General features: G+C 37.9%; 1 protein-coding gene across 5 annotated transcripts in view; it reads left to right on the forward strand.

Annotated features, from left to right (window-relative positions):
• Nucleotides 1-16,070, forward strand: part of RUNDC3B (RUN domain containing 3B) — a 173,122-nt gene that overhangs the window by 73,116 nt on the left and 83,936 nt on the right. For all 5 annotated transcript variants that reach the window (XM_069587703.1, XM_069587705.1, XM_069587704.1 and 2 more), the window contains one exon: nucleotides 6,789-6,874. In XM_069587703.1, coding sequence (XP_069443804.1) covers nucleotides 6,789-6,874 — 86 coding nt within the window. The remainder of the gene's footprint in view (nucleotides 1-6,788; nucleotides 6,875-16,070) is intronic.

Here is a 16,070-nt window from a genome sequence, read left to right on the forward strand (position 1 = left end):
TAATTTAAACAACTAGGGTACAATATACAGCCTGCAAGTACTCCTTTCCCAATTTGGAACCAGCCTGTTGTTCCATGTCTGTTTCTAGCTGTTGCTTTTTCCTGCATACAGGTTTCTCAGGAGGCAGGTCAGGTGGTTTGGTATTCCCATCTCTTTCAGAATTTTTCACAGTTGTTATGATCCACACAGTCAAAGGCTTTAGCATAGTCAATGAAGCAGATGTTTTTCTGGAATTCTCTTGCTTTTTCTGTGATTCAGTGGATGTTGGCAATTTGATCTCTGGTTCATCTGCCTTTTCTAAGTCCAGTGTGTACATCTGAAAGTTTTCGGTTTATGTAATGTTGTAGCCTAGCTTGAAGGATTTGAGCATTACCTTGCTAACATGTGAAATGAGCACAACTGTATGGTAGTTTGAACATTCTTTGGCATTGCCCTTCTTAGGGACTGGAATGAAAACTGACCTTTTCCAGTCCGGTAGTCAGTGCTGAGTTTTCCAAATTTTCTTCTGTATTGAGTACAGCACATTCACAGCATCATCTTTTAGGATTTGAAATATCTCAGCTGGAATTCCATCACCTCCTCTAGCTTTGTTTGTAGTAATACTTCCTAAGGCCCACCTGACTTCACATTCCAAGATGTCTGGCTCTAGCTGAGTGATCACACCATCGTGGTTATCTGGGTCATGAAGATCTTTTTTGTATAGTTCTTCTGTGTATTCTTGCCACCTCTTAATATCTTCTGCTGGGTCCATCCTATTTCTGTCCTTTATCGAGGCCATCTTTGCATGAAATGTTCCCTTGGTATCTCTGATTTTTCTAAAGAGATCTCTGATTTTCCCCATTCTGTTGTTTTCCTCTGTTTCTTCGCAGTGTTCACTTAGGAAGGCTTTCTTATCTCTCCTTGCTATTGTTTAGAGATGGGTGTATCTTTCCCTTTCTCCTTTGCCTTTAGCTTCTCTTCATTTCTCAGCTATTTATAAGCCCTCTCAGATGACCATTTTACCTTGTTGCATTTCTTTTTCTTGGGGATAGTTTTTGTCACCACCTCCTGTACAATGCTAGGAACCTCCATCCATAGTTGTTCAGGCACTGTTTATTAGATCTAATCCCTTGAATCTGTGTGTCACTTCCACTGTATAATCATAAGGGGTTATATTCATAGAAGGTACCCCAGTGATACATAAACTTTATTTTATTATTTTCAAATTAAAAGCAGGAGAGATTAACATGACAAGTGTATTCTAAACCCCTTCAATATAGGGGAGAATATATTTCTATAACTAGTATGTACCAAAGTATAAAAGGTAATTGAGAAGGTAAGAAACACTAGACATGTAGCACTCTTGACCTGGGTGGACCAAAGAATCCCAAACTCCAGCTGACCAGCTCTCTTAATAAGCCTTGGGAGTAGGCCCTACACAGCAAGATGCTGCCCAGCAGAGACAGATTAATATTTATTCTGTAAAAAACTGGTATTGCGTATCAAAACACCACAGAATAATTATGTTCTAAATCCTGTTTTTATATCTTTGTTTTGCTCAGGCCTCAAACAGAGTCCATCCCCAGGCAAGGATACTGGATTGTGTTGGCATTTCCTTCTCCAGGGGATTTTCCCAACCCTGGGATCGAACTCAGGTCTGCCTCATTGCAGGCAGACTCTACCGTCTTAGCCACCAGAGAAGCCTCCATTTATTAATACTTGTGGGGGAAAAAAGATCTATTACTTGTCTAGAGAAGTCTGCAGGCAAAGATTATACCTGTCTTTATTTATTGTAGTGCAAAGAGCAAAGTAGTTAATCTACTCAGTGAATCACATCTGCCAAGTGTCAGGATTGAAGGATTAAACAAATATCTCAGCTGGCAGGTTTACTGAGCCTTTGAACTGCAGTTCGGAGTGACTGCTAGTATGTATAGCACTCTTATCCAGCCTTGATACTTGGGAAAACGTATCAGAACCTGAGCACCAATCTTATGTTTTAAATAGTGTGTAACTCAGTAGGCTTGGGACCAAAACTACAATCTTCATTTTTGACTCCTATTTAAGAAACCAGATCATTCTGATGATACTTTTAGGGCTATGTGAACATTTTAAATAGTGGAAGGCAGGATGCCCTGTGGCGCAATGATTGATTCAGTCCAGAGACATTCTCTGAATTGATTGATTGAATCAGGATTGCCTGTGTCTTTGTATCACTGTACGGCTGAGATTCACATTGTAGAAACTTGCTGCCACAAGAGATGTGAACTTAGTCACCTTAGTAATCTGAGACCTGTAAAATGTAGACATTCCCTTTCTTTGCTTAGTCTGTGACTAGTTGAGCTCGTTTTCCAGGGCCTATTCATAGCCTGTCAATGAAATCGAATATTTGAATTGAAGACTGTGACTCTAATCTTTACATCTCAGCCATATTTGCAGCTCTTCCTTCTGCAGTACACAAGGGATCTTCCCTGGCAGTCCAGTGGTTACCACTCTGTTTCCACTGCAGAGGGCATGGGTTTGATCCCTGGTCAGGGAACGAAGAATCCCGCAGGCCCACCAGTGCAGCCAAAAATAAAAAGTATGCAGGAATAAAAATATGCAGGAATTAGGGACATAGGATTTCTGTACATCAGCTTATTTCATATCAGGCTAGAATTAGCTTTCTGAGAAAAATAACTTCATATCAACAGGTACCTATTTTGCTTGCTTCTGAACTTATCCATCTTCCCTATCTGCTAATGTGGGCCAATTACTTGTAAGCATAATATTAATACATGACCTTTGACAGAAGGTCCACTGTATTGGATCCTTAGTTACTATTGTTGTTCGTGTTGCAGATATTTCCATTGGATTTTCTTAGCATCCCAGCTGATTTCAAGTTCAAGATTGCCTTCTTCCCCTTTAGTCAGTCTCTGGCCTGAAAGTATGAACTCTCTACTGTCATTGAGTTCTTCCTTCTTCCTGGATGTCTTGTGTGCATTTTCTTTTTCTTTGGTTTTAAGAGCGTTCTTATTTTTAAAATTCTTATTTAAGGATGTGTTAGGCTTTCCTAATTTATGGTTGCTTACCCTATGTATTCCTTCTATTCAGTATAAATGTAACATATTATAACTTCTGAATATACTAATCACATCAACGACTCGTATATCCATGCATCTCTCCAGCTGATAAATTTTTATTGAGCACCTATACTGTGACAGAACTGTGAGTGTAGCCCTTAATACATTCTGATGATTTATGTCCCTAATTCTGCCTACTTTTTCCTGGTCTCATCTTCTTCTTACTTTTTCCTTGTTCAGAAGCTTACCTTGTTGTGCTTCGTCCTAGATGGTGGTTAGCCAGATTTTCTACTGAAAGAGGCAGAGGCAGAGAGAGAGGGTGCTAATCACAGATACACCAGAGTTACCAAATACTGGAACTTTACAGTAAGATACAGTATTGCAGAGAGGCCACTTTTATGTTCATTTTCTCTTATTGATTCATAAACTCCCTCCTCTTTTAACTACCACTCCCCTTTTCCTATCGCTAGTTCTTTACTGTGATGGCCCCAAACCTGGAAGTGAAACGAATTGAAGGGGCCCTGTAAACACTCCAGGCTTTTGAGACCTCAGAAAGGCTGTTCCTTGGGAGTTAGGGAAATTCAGATGAAAACCAGCACCCCAAAAACCTAAAAGTGGTGCCCTTGAGTGGTACAAAGTGGTTTTCAAATACACTTGTCTACCATAAGAAAAGTAAATCTACTCTAGAGAAAAGTAGCATTAGAGTTGCTGCAAATTTTCTTCCACAGTGTCTAATATTTAATAAAAAATCACCAAGCATATCAGGAAACAAGGTTAAATGAACAAAACTAAGAAATGTAAAAAATTGAAACAGACCTATGGGAGATGCAGATAATGGACTATTAAGTAATTATACTATGAAGAAGATATAAATAAAGATTAATACTAGAGAACTGGAGTATATAAGAAAATCAAAATAGGAAACTACAAAATATTCAGTCTTAATGAGCTTTACAATAATCGATAGTTTGCTAAGTTGTATTGCACATCAGTACATTTCGGAGGATTGAGATATAAACAAATATAATGTTTTCTAACCACAGTAGAATCCATAACAAAGAGTTAACTAGGCTTATATAAGTTGAAGTTGAGAAGAATTTCTAAATAACTCACGAATGAAAAAAGAAATTGCACATGAAATGAAAACATACTTAGTAATGATAATGAAAATATATAAAAATTGTAGTTAAAGGAGAATAGATAAGTTTAAGTAGGCTTTTATATATTTTAAGAAAAAGGCAGAAAATCGGTTATCAAAGCTTTCATCTCAAGAAACTTTTTAAAAAAGTAATAAACCCAAAGTAGGAGGAAAGAAGTAATGAAGAATAAAAGTTCATATAAACAATTGTACACTATAAGAAAATCAACAAAACCAGACATTGGTGTTTTAAAAAAGATTAATATAACTGATAAGTTTCTAGCAAGGCTACTAGAAGGAAAAAAAGAGAGGTTATAAATTACCCATATCTGTAATGAAGAAGTGTAAACCCCACAGACTGTACAAACATTAAAAATCCCTAGAAGGTATGAATAACATCACACCTGTAAATTAAAAAATTTAAATGAAATGGGCAAATTCTTTGAAAAATGCCACTTATAAAAACTAACACAGAAAGGAAGAAAACTAAGTATTCTGATGTCTGCTAAAGAAATTGACTCTCTGGTTTAAACTCGTCCCCTTACAGCCCATTTTTAAATGGACTTATTTTTCTTACAGATTTGTAAGAATTCTTTGCATTTTACAGACGAGAGTCTTTTGTCAGTTACATATAATGCAGATATTTTGTCCACTCTGTGATTCGTCTTTTTATTCTCTTACACAGTTGCAGTCCACCCCCTGAAACAGGGAAGGTAGGGGGTATGGACAGTAATTCTATTAGGTTGGTCAGTTTGGTGGTGAGATGAGTCCCCTGCCTTCTCGTTGTGTCTGTTTTGTTTCCTCATATAGTAAGGTAGGGACGGTATTGTAACTGACACAGTTCTCAGGAGGGTTAAATATCTTAATGTGTCTAATACAGAGGCAAGCTTTTATTAATTACATTCTTCAGGAGTGTTGACTACTTTTATTAATTTTTTTTCCAAAAACCTTTAGTGGCAAACAGGCTAATATTTGTGTCTCCCAAACAATAACAACAACCAACAGTGGTTCACCATTACCTAACTGATGCAGTCTAAAATCTTATACCTGCTTTTCAGCTTTTCCCTGTTGATGATTCCAACAAGCTTTAAATATTCTGTTGCTTTTGTTGAAAGAAAAGAAACCGTTAAAAATCAGCACCAAATATTACAACAGTGTAACAGAATTGCACAACATCCAAAGACAGGAAACTAGGTGCAGCCCAGCTTTGTATGGCTTGAAATGGATAAATCAGGAAGCAAGGCTTTTCCCCTCCTTTCTTATCTAACAATAGCACACTTTCTCTCCAGGGCAACTTTCCCTGCTTCTGTGTGAGGATGTAGCTTTTTGATTTAAGCCACTACTGCTAGTCTGTCTTTTCGATGAAATTTTAAGAAACTTGAGACTGAGGGCTGTTGTGTGCCTCTTCCCTTCCTCTGTTCCAATCAGTTACAACTAACTGTAGGTTCCCCTAGGCTCACTCAGCAGAAGCAGTTGACTGAGCACAAGGGCAAGCTAAGGGGTTTTGAGGTTGGTGGTCAGATTGACTGGCGTGCTAAGCCACGCCCATGTCATTCCTTTATTTCCAAACAGTACAGCAGTTTCTAGCCTGCCAGGTTTTGCCACTGTCTGGATTAACTTGTTTTCAATCCTTCCTGTCCAACAGTTTGAGGAAATCACTAGAACTGTAGATATTTCTGTAAGTGTAGGCATTTCAATGCTTTTTTTCTATACTGGTAGTTGACCATCATATCGGTTAGTTTCACTTTATTCTTAGCTACTATTACAGTGGTTTGATTTTTTATATAGTCAATCTTAATAGATTTTTCTGGAGAGGTGTGAAAGGGTTGAGTGAAATGAACATAATAGGATTATAAAATTCTCACTAATGAGTATTCTTTCATTCTAAACAAAAAGTTCAGAATAAATGTTTTGGCTTATGAAGAAAACTTTACTGACTAGTCCCAACTACTGAATGCTGTTACCCCTTTTCAAAAGTAAGATTATTCATATTTTGTTAGAATTGTGTATTTCTGTCATTTTATTCTAGGATATGCTTCTGGGATATTTTTTGTTGTATTTTTGCTTTTTCTGGTTTAAATTTCTGGTAATATCTTTTAGAATGCTCTGGAGGCACCAAATTCAGTGACTCATGATTTGGATAAATGATAAATAATGAAATTTGGTTCACTGTTTGTTGTGTAAACTTCCTTCTGGAAAGACTAAACAAGTGGTGTGAGGATTATTTTTATTAATGAGAATGGACTCTTTCCTCTTGTTTTATAAGGGGACTCATTTCAATTAGTGTGTTGATTTGGACACTGAAGTAAAGAGATGAGTCTTGTGATTTCCTTATGTAATTCACAAGGAGTCTCTAACCCAAGTAACTCAATTTTGATGGTTCTGTCCCTTCAGAAACTAGAAAATTAATTGGACATGCTCTACCCTACACCTTTGGAGAAACAAAGTATATACTATATATAATTAAAATTTATCTCATCTTATCAAATACACATTTTGAGTGAGTTATTCTTTGCATGTTAAAATGCTTATATTTTTGATGACATAGTGAACACAAAAATTTTTAATTTCTAATTTTTTCTTTATGTTTGATTCTTTCTTCTTCCTTTTAGGGTAGAGCCTGGATCAGAGTAGCACTCATGGAAAAACATTTGTCTGAATACATCTCTACAGCTCTGAGAGACTTCAAAACAACCAGGTTTAAAAGTCCTTTTAATTTTCAAATATATACTAAGAGAGTCACCTGAAGACTTAGAAGTAAAAATAGAATAAAGACTTATTTGTTTTTCAAGTCCTCACCTATTTTATTTCCCCTTTTTATATGTTTCAGATAAGTCCACTGTCTTCTCAGGGAAATAGTTTTTCAACTAAACATACTTCCACCTTGGTTTACCTTTTCAGGCCTCATTATGCCTGGAATATCTTTTTTTCTGAAAAGTTTTGATTCTTACTTTTTCAGCACTTGAAGTTTCATTCTCACCACAGACTTTTCCTATTGCTTTCTTCCTCTTTCCACACCACAACATTTATTTTATTCACTTCTTTAATTCTTATATAATTAATGATTGCTCAGTTGTGTTTTTGGGGCAGTCTATACCAATGTTCTCCTTAGGCTGTATAGATTTGTGAGATGGTACATTGTGCAAAACAGGATTTTTATTAACTTTTTATGACGATTCTTCCTGGAGAAGGGAAGGGCTACTCATTCCAGTATTCTGGCCTGGAGAATTTCATGGACTGTAAAGTCCATGGGGTTGCAATGAGTCAGACATGACTGATTGACTTTCACTTTATGATGACAGAGAAAAGGTTCATATAAGGACAACAGTCATGCCCACTCAGCTCTGCCCTGCTAATCTACATTTAAGGCTTTTGTTAAAGCAATCACTTTTTTTCCATTTCAAAAGTATTTGTAAATGAAAATATTAAATAATTTCAGTATCCTACATATGTATTGTTCAGTATAGTAGCCACTAGCCACATGCCACTGAGTAAATTAAAATAGAAATTAAATTACTGAATCAGTTCTTTAGTTGCTTTATCACACTTTAGGTGTTCACTGGCCGTTTGTGGTTCATGGCTACCAAATTGGACAGCACGGATGCAAAACAGTGCTTCATGGCAGAAGGTTCTATCAGGCAGCACTGACTTTGACACTTAAATTACCATACATATTTCTACCTTGTTAATCATGTTTCTGAAGGAAGAGAGTGACTGTAGGCCAGTTTTGACAGAAAATTAGGCGTGTATACACAGAAATCATATATCTAAAATCTTAATTTGCATGTCCTGATGGCATGTTTGACATTTTGGATTTTGAGAAAATCTGGGTCTTTAATGTGACACATTGTTTTAGCTGACTAGCTGGTACAGATGACAGTATCTTTGCTTAGGTGTTGCCTACATCCGTTGGGTCATCAAAAAAGCAAGAGAATTCCAGAAAAACATCTATTTCTGCTTTATTGACTGTGCCAAAGCCTTTGACTGTGAGGATCACAATAAACTGTGGAAAATTCTGAAAGAGATGGGAATACCAGACCACCTTACCTGCCTCTTGAGAAATCTGTATGCAGGTCAAGAGGCAACAGTTAAAACTGGACATGGAACAACAGACTAATTGGGAAAGGAGTACGTCAAGACTGTATATTGTCACCCTGCTTATTTAACTTATATGTAGAGTACTTCATGAAAAATGCTGGGCTGGAGGAAGCACAAGCTGGAATCAAGGTTGCTGGGAGAAATATCAATAACCTCAGATATGCAGATGACACCACAATTAAGAAAGAAAGTGGAGAAGCTTTTTGATGAAAGTGAAAGAGGAGAGTGAAAAAGTTGGCTTAAAGCTCAACATTCAGAAAACTAAGATCATGGCATCTGGTCCCATCACTTCATGGCAGATAGATGAGAAAACAGTGGAAATACACATTCTTGTCATCTCCTTTCCTCAGAGTCACTCTTCATCCTTGTCTGGCCTCTGCCTCTACCACTCCACCAAAGATGATTTTTAAAAGAAAACCAATAATGCACAAGCTACCCAAGTGTAATGAACATCTCTCTGTCCCCATTGTACTCCACAGTCCAGCTGAAAGAGTTGAAACCTTCTTCCTTCTTGGAAAACCTCTTTGTTTTTTTACCTACATAACACTCCTGGCTTTTCTGTCTCCCTCTATACTCGCTCCTTCTCAGGCTTCTTTTGCTGTTCACAGCTTCTTTGTGTCAGTATTCTCTGTGCTCAGTCTTCTGTTGTCTGCTGTTCTTTCTCTCCTCACAACTGCACTTGTCTCTGGAGATTTTTTAAAAAATTTATTTTTAATTGAAGGCTAATTGCTTCACAATATTGTGTGGGTTTATGCAATACACAGTACAAATCAGCCATAGGTATACATAATGTCCCCTCTCTCCTGAACCTCCCTTCCACCTCCCATCCCATCCCACCTTCTAGGTTGTCACAGACCCCACTTTAAGTTCCCTGAGTCATTCAGCAAATTCCCACTATCTATTTTACATAAAGTGTATATGTTTCCATACTACTCTGTCCATTCATCCCATCCCCTCTTTCCCCTGACCCCACGTCCATAAGTCTGTTTTCTGCATCTGCATTTCCATTCAGTTCAGTTCAGTTGCTCAGTCGTGTCCAACTCTTTGCGACCCCATGAATTGCAGCACACCAGGCCTCCCTGTCCATCACCAACTCCTGGAGTTTACCCAAACCCATGTCCATCAAGTTGGTGATGCCATCCAGCCATCTCATCCTCTTTCGTTCCCTTCTCCTCCTGCCCCCAATCCCTCCCGGCATCAGGGTCTTTTCCAATGAGTCAACTCTTTGCATGAGGTGGGCAAAGTATTGGAGTTTCAGCTTCAGCATCAGTCCTTCCAATGAACACCCAAGACTGATCTCCTTTAGGATGGACTGGTTGGATCTCCTTGCAGTCCAAGGGACTCTCAAGAGTCTTCTCCAACACCACAGTTAAAAAGCATCAATTATTCGGCGCTCAGTTTTCTTCACAGTCCAACTCTGACATCCATATGTGACCACTGGAAAAACCATAGCCTTGACTAGACGGACCTTTGTTGGCAAAGTAATGTCTTCTGCTGTGAAGACCTACAAGACCTTTTAGAACTAACGCCCAAAAAAGATGTCCTTTTCATTATAGGGAGCTGGAATGCAAAAGTAGGAAGTCAAGAAACATCTGGAGTAACAGGCAAATTTGGCCTTGGAGTATGGAATGAAGCAGGGCAAAGACTAATAGAGTTTGCCAAGAGAATGCGCTGGTCATAGCAAACACCCTCTTCCAACAACACAAGAGAAGACTCTATACATGGACATCACCAGATGGTCAACCCCAAAATCAGAGTGATTATATTCTTTGCAGAGAAAGATAGAGAAGCTCTATGCAGTCAGCAAAGATAAGACCAGGAGCTGACTGTGGCTCAGATCATGAACTGCTTATTGCCAAATTCAGACTTAAATTGAAAAAAGTAGTGAAAACCACTAGACCATTCAGGTATGACCTCAATCAAATCCCTTATGATTATACAGTGCAAGTGAGAAATGGATTTAAGGGACTAGATCTGATAGAGTGCCTGATGAACTATGAATGGAGGTTCGTGACATTGTACAGGAGACAGGAATCAAGACCATCCCCATGGAAAAGAAATGCAAAAAGCAAAATGGCTGTCTGAGGAGGCCTTACAAATAGCTGTGAAAAGAAGAGAAAAGGAAAGATACAAGCATCTGAATGCAGAGGTCCAAAGAATAGCAAGGAGAGATAAGAAAGCCTTCCTCAGTGATCAATGCAAAGAAATAGAGGAAGACAACAAAATGAGAAAGACTAGAGATCTCTTCAAGAAAATTAGAGATACCAAGGGAACACTTCATGCATCTCCATTGCTGCTACTGCTACTGCTGCTGCTAAGTTGCTTCAGTCGTGTCTGACTCTGTGTGACCCCATAGATGGCAGCCCACCAGGCTCCCCTGTCCCTGAGATTCTCTAGGCAAGAACACTGGAGTGGGTTGCCATTTCCTTCTCCAATGCATGCAAGTGAAAAGTGAAAGTGAAATCGCTCAGTCGTGTCCGACTCTTAGCGACCCCATGGACTACAGCCTACCAGGCTCCTCCGTCCATGGGATTTTCCAGGCAAGAGTACTGGAGTGGGGTGCCACTGCCTTCTCCATTTTTGCTGCCCTGCAAATAGGTTCATCAGTACCATCCTTCTAGATTCCATATATATGTGGTAATATATGGTATTTGTTTTCTCTTTCTGACTTACTTGACTCTGTTTAATAGGCTCTAGGTTCATCCACCTTATTAGAACTGACTCAAAAGCATTCCTTTTTCTGACTGAGTAATATTCCATTGTATATGTGTACCACAGCTTCTTTATCTGTTCATCTGTTGATGGACATCTAGGTTGCTTGCATGTACCAACTTTTATAAATAGTGCTGCAGTGAACATTGGGATACGTGTGTCTTTTCTAGTTATGGTTTCTTCAGAGTATATGCCCAATAGTAGAATTGTTGGGTCATATGGTAGTTTTATTCCTAGTTTTTTTAAGGTATCTCCATACTTCTTCCATAGTGGTTGTATCAATTTACATTCCCACCGACAATGCAAGAGGGTTTTTCCCTTTTCTCCACTTCCTCTCCAGCATTTATTGTTTGTAGACTTTTTTTTTTTTTTAAATGATGGCCATTCTGACCAGTGTGATGTGATATCTTATTGTATCTCTGGAGTTTTAAGTACCACCTGGGTGGTCATGACACCACATTTAAATCTCTAGTTCAGATTTCTTGATTCTTCTCCTGTCTAACCCTGTTCACCCCATTCTTGAAAGTCATTTCATTGCCTTACCTAAATGGCCGATGAAGTAAAAATCTAAATTCATATTTGATTCCTTTTTCTCCTTCATTCATTACAGCCATTCCATTAGCAAGTCTTTTGCCTATTTCCAGAATCTATTTCGAAGCTACCCGTTTACTTTTATCATTATGGCTGCAGTAGTAATGTGTACCTCTCTCATCTCTTGCCTATATCCTCCCTTGTTAGCCTCCCGACTGAGATTCCAGTTTCCCCTCTGCCAGTGACCACCCAGCATCCAGCCAGTCTTCTTAAAAAGTATTGTAAAAGGGATCCTGTCAATTCCTCCGTTAAACATTGAAATGCTTTCTCATTACTTTAGCCAGCAGGCTCTGCAAACACATTTCCTGGAGTCAGATCCTGGTTTCACCACTTTCTAGCTGTGGAATCATGGGTAAATTTCTTACTCCCTCTGTGGCATAAAAATTGTTGAAGTTAAGCAAGATAATTCATGTAAAGCACTTATAACTATGCCTGGCGCTCAGTACATGTTCACAATTGTTAATGTTATATGGCCTCCAAAGCCCTGTTTTCAGACTTCTTTGGCCCAAGGTCCCAGAATAAACACTTACTTGAGAATATCTTTCCTAATGCCCTTCTTCAAAGTTGGATTCATCTTTACTTTTTCTCCACCTCAACAACCTAGTTCCTTATTTTATACTGCTTGCCATCTCTGATTGTCTCTTTCTTCTGTTTATTGCCTGTCCTCTCCCCTAGACTGTAAGTTTCATAAAGAGGGGTCATGTTTACCTTCTTTATCATTTTATCTCTCATACATAACACAGTTCTTGCTACATGATTTATTTGTTGATAAAATAGAGAATCTTACATTCTTAGCAAGACTGTTTGGAGATTGACTTTTTTGGCTATCTTTTCTTTCTGATTCAGCTTGTCGTTGAATAGAATAGGTCTAAAACACATTTCTTTGTAATGCTATAATTTGTTTTGTATGTCATGAGGGAGAATCTTATCTACCCCCACTTCAAGCTTCTTAAATAAAGACTAAACTGAGGAAGAGAACAAGATATTGATAATGGAATTTCTTTGGCTTATAAAATAAGCTTTCTCATATTTGAGTATTGCACTTTTAGTATATAGAATAACTTATGACTCTCAAAATAAATTTTGAAGCATGGTATTGTTCAGTATCAACATCATCTATTCTGGTGGTTCACTTCCCATCCAAAGGATATTTGTTACTGAAATACCTGAAAGGTTTTAAAATAGTCCTTTAGAATAAGCACTAAAGATGGCATTGTAGACGTATTTCAGTTGGAATTAAATTATATGTGTTGAGAAAAAGATTATTATTCTTATTTGAGTGTTATTTTAAGTACCTTTCTAGTGTCTAGTATTTTTCTAGTCAACATGCAAATAATTGGAAAGAGTACACCTGATAGAAAGTGGGGACTTTTCTTACAGATCACAGTAATATCAAATAGTTGCTGACAATTTTCCTTTGTTTCTAAAACACAAAACTTGAAAGATACAGTCGAACATATAACTCTTTAGATAGAAGTTTTAAACTTATTTTTCATGTTGCTACTTTCAATATTTATAATCCATTTTTGCAAGCCAATATGCTGTTTTGGTTTAGATCCTTCTCATAAAAATATTTTCCTTAGAACAAAAAATATTTTAAACAAAAGGGAATTTTTTTTTTAGTGTATACCTTACTATTATTAGTCATCTTAGCTTTTACTCTTGGCTCATTGGTTACATAACCTTGGTTATATAAGCAAGCTTTATTAATGTTCCAATTTTTCTGTGAGGTAAAATGAAGAGATTGAAAGTTTACAGTCTTTAGAAGTCTTTGAAAATATTGATAACAAAAATCAAAATTTCAGTCAGAATTATTGATATATTGGCTTGATTAAGGGAATAAAACAGTTTTTTGTAATAGCTTCTGCCTCTTTAATACACATGGATGACTTGTATCTTTGATTAAATGATAGTATATCAAATGTCAAGTGACATAAAATAGCAATAGCATATTATAAATGAAACCTAAATGTTGATAGATTTCTTTAAGTGCATTTATTTATTTTCTTAATCAGATCTAATAGTGAAAAGTTCAACATACAATGGGCAGTTCTCTTAACTAGCCTTTCCTCTTCTGTTTGTCCTCCCCTCCCGTCTGCTACAGTAAAGGCATGTTAAATCAGGTCTATGTAATATTATATTTCAGATATGGTTTTAAGTGGAATTAATTGATTTCACATTTAGTGTATTATATGACAGTGACAGTGAAAGTCACTCAGTCGTGTCCGACTCTTTGCAGCCCCGTGGACTGTAGTCCATGGAATTCTCTAGGTCAGAATACTGGAGTGGGTAGCCTTTCCCTTCTCCAGCAGATGGTCCTGCCTGCGGGAATCAAGTCGGGGTCTCCTGCCTTGCAGGTGGATTCTTTACCAACTGAGCTATCAGGGAAGCCCCTAGGTTAGCTTAAAAAATCAATAGTAAAACAAAGGCCGGAAAAACTCAGTAAAACAAAAATGATATATAAAACATAGGGTATATAAATTACCTTTAAGCTTGCTTAAAAATGGCTCTAAAACCATTTAATCTTTGTTTTAGGTATTTTTCATTAGTTCCTAGTATAATATTAACGTTGGAAAGCAAGCAAAAATAGTTTTGATGTGACTCTTGGAATGTACTTTTAAACATGATGAGCTCAAGGTGGCAAATAAAAATAGACCTATTCTCATATAGGGAAGTACTGGGAATTATGGGTGATCGCTGATGTCAAATGCCAGAATAAATGCATGTGTCCTGTAGGAAGTGGTGGTCTAGAACCATTGGAATCATAGTTCTTCAAGGAGTTAATCAAATATTCTGTCAACAGCCAATGTAGCCATTGAGGCAGTGACAAAATCTCAGATGTTTCAGTTCAGTTCAGTTCAGCCGCTCAGTCGTGTCTGACTCTTTGTGACCCCATGAATTGCAGCACACCAGGCCTCCCTATCCATCACCATCTCCCGGAGTTCACTCAGACTCACGTCCATCGAGTCTGTGATGCCATCTAGCCATCTCATCCTCTGTCGTCCCCTTCTCCTCCTGTCCTCAATCCCTCCCAGCATCAGAGTCTTTTCCAGTGAGTCAACTCTTCACATGAGGTGGCCAAAGTACTGGAGTTTCAGCTTTAGCTGAAATCTCAGGGTTGATCTCCTTCAGAATGGACTGGTTGGATCTCCTTGTAGTCCAAGGGACTCTCAAGAGTCTTCTCCAACGCCACAGTTCAAAAGCATCAATTCTTCAGCGCTCAGCCTTCTTCACAGTCCAACTCTCACATCCGTACATGACCACAGGAAAAACCATAGCCTTGACTAGCCGGACCTTAGTCGGCACAGTAGTGTCTCTGCTTTTGAATATACTATCTAGGTTGGTCATAACTTTTCTTCCAAGGAGTAAGCGTCTTTTAATTTCATGGCTGCAATCACCATCTGCAGTGATTTTGGAGCCCCCAAAAGTAAAGTCAGCCACTGTTTCCACTGTTTCCCCATCTATTTCCCATGAAGTGATGGGACTGGATGCCATGATCTTCGCTTTCTGAATGTTGAGCTTTAAGCCAACTTTTTCACTCTCCTCTTTCACTTTCATCAAGAAGCTTTTGAGTTCCTCTTCACTTTCTGCCATAAGGGTGGTGTCATCTGCATATCTGAGGTTATTGATATTTCTCTCGGCAATCTTGATTCCAGCTTGTGTTTCTTCCAGTCCAGCATTTCTCATGATGTACTCTGCATAGAAGTTAAATAAGCAGGGTGACAATATACAGCCTTGATGTACTCCTTTTCCTAGTTGGAACCAGTGTGTTGTTCCATGTCCAGTTCTAACTGTTGCTTCCTGACCTGCATACAGATTTCTCAAGAAGCAGGTCAGATGGTCTGGTATTCCCATCTCTCTCAGAATTTTCCACAGTTTATTGTGATCCATACAGTCAAAGGCTTTGGCATAGTCAATAAAGCAGAAATAGATGTTTTTCTGGAACTCTCTTGCTTTTTCCATGATCTAGCGGATGTTGGCAATTTGATCTCTAGTTCCTCTGCCTTTTCTAAAACCAGCCTGAACATCAGGAAGTTCATGGTTCACGTATTGTTGAAGCCTTGCTTGGAGAATTTTGAGCATTACTTTACTAGCATGTGAGATGAGTGCAATTGTGCGGTAGTTTGAGCATTCTTTGGCATTGCCTTTCTTTGGGATTAGTTTTGTCTAAATATCTTTACCATTTTGTGGAACACCTCAGTTGAACATGTAGGAATTTCTACCATTTATTTTACTGATCTTTGTTAGGCTGAAACTTTAAGTTTTTCTCTTTATGTAAATGGTAACTATTCATTTGCATTTTCAAGAAATGTAACTTTACATAGTTCCAAGAAAGAGCATCTAATCCAAGCTAGTCTTCCCATCACGTTTGTTTGTATCCTTACATCTGTCAGAGGGTAAATAGTTATATTTTCCTTTGTACTTTTTATTCATGTAAAATTTCTTAGAGACCATAACAGAGGTTAAATTCTCTTTAAACATTTTTATTTTAC

The sequence above is a fragment of the Ovis canadensis genome, chromosome 4 (genome assembly GCF_042477335.2).
Source record: "Ovis canadensis isolate MfBH-ARS-UI-01 breed Bighorn chromosome 4, ARS-UI_OviCan_v2, whole genome shotgun sequence".
In the NCBI taxonomy this organism is placed as follows: Eukaryota; Metazoa; Chordata; class Mammalia; order Artiodactyla; family Bovidae; genus Ovis; species Ovis canadensis.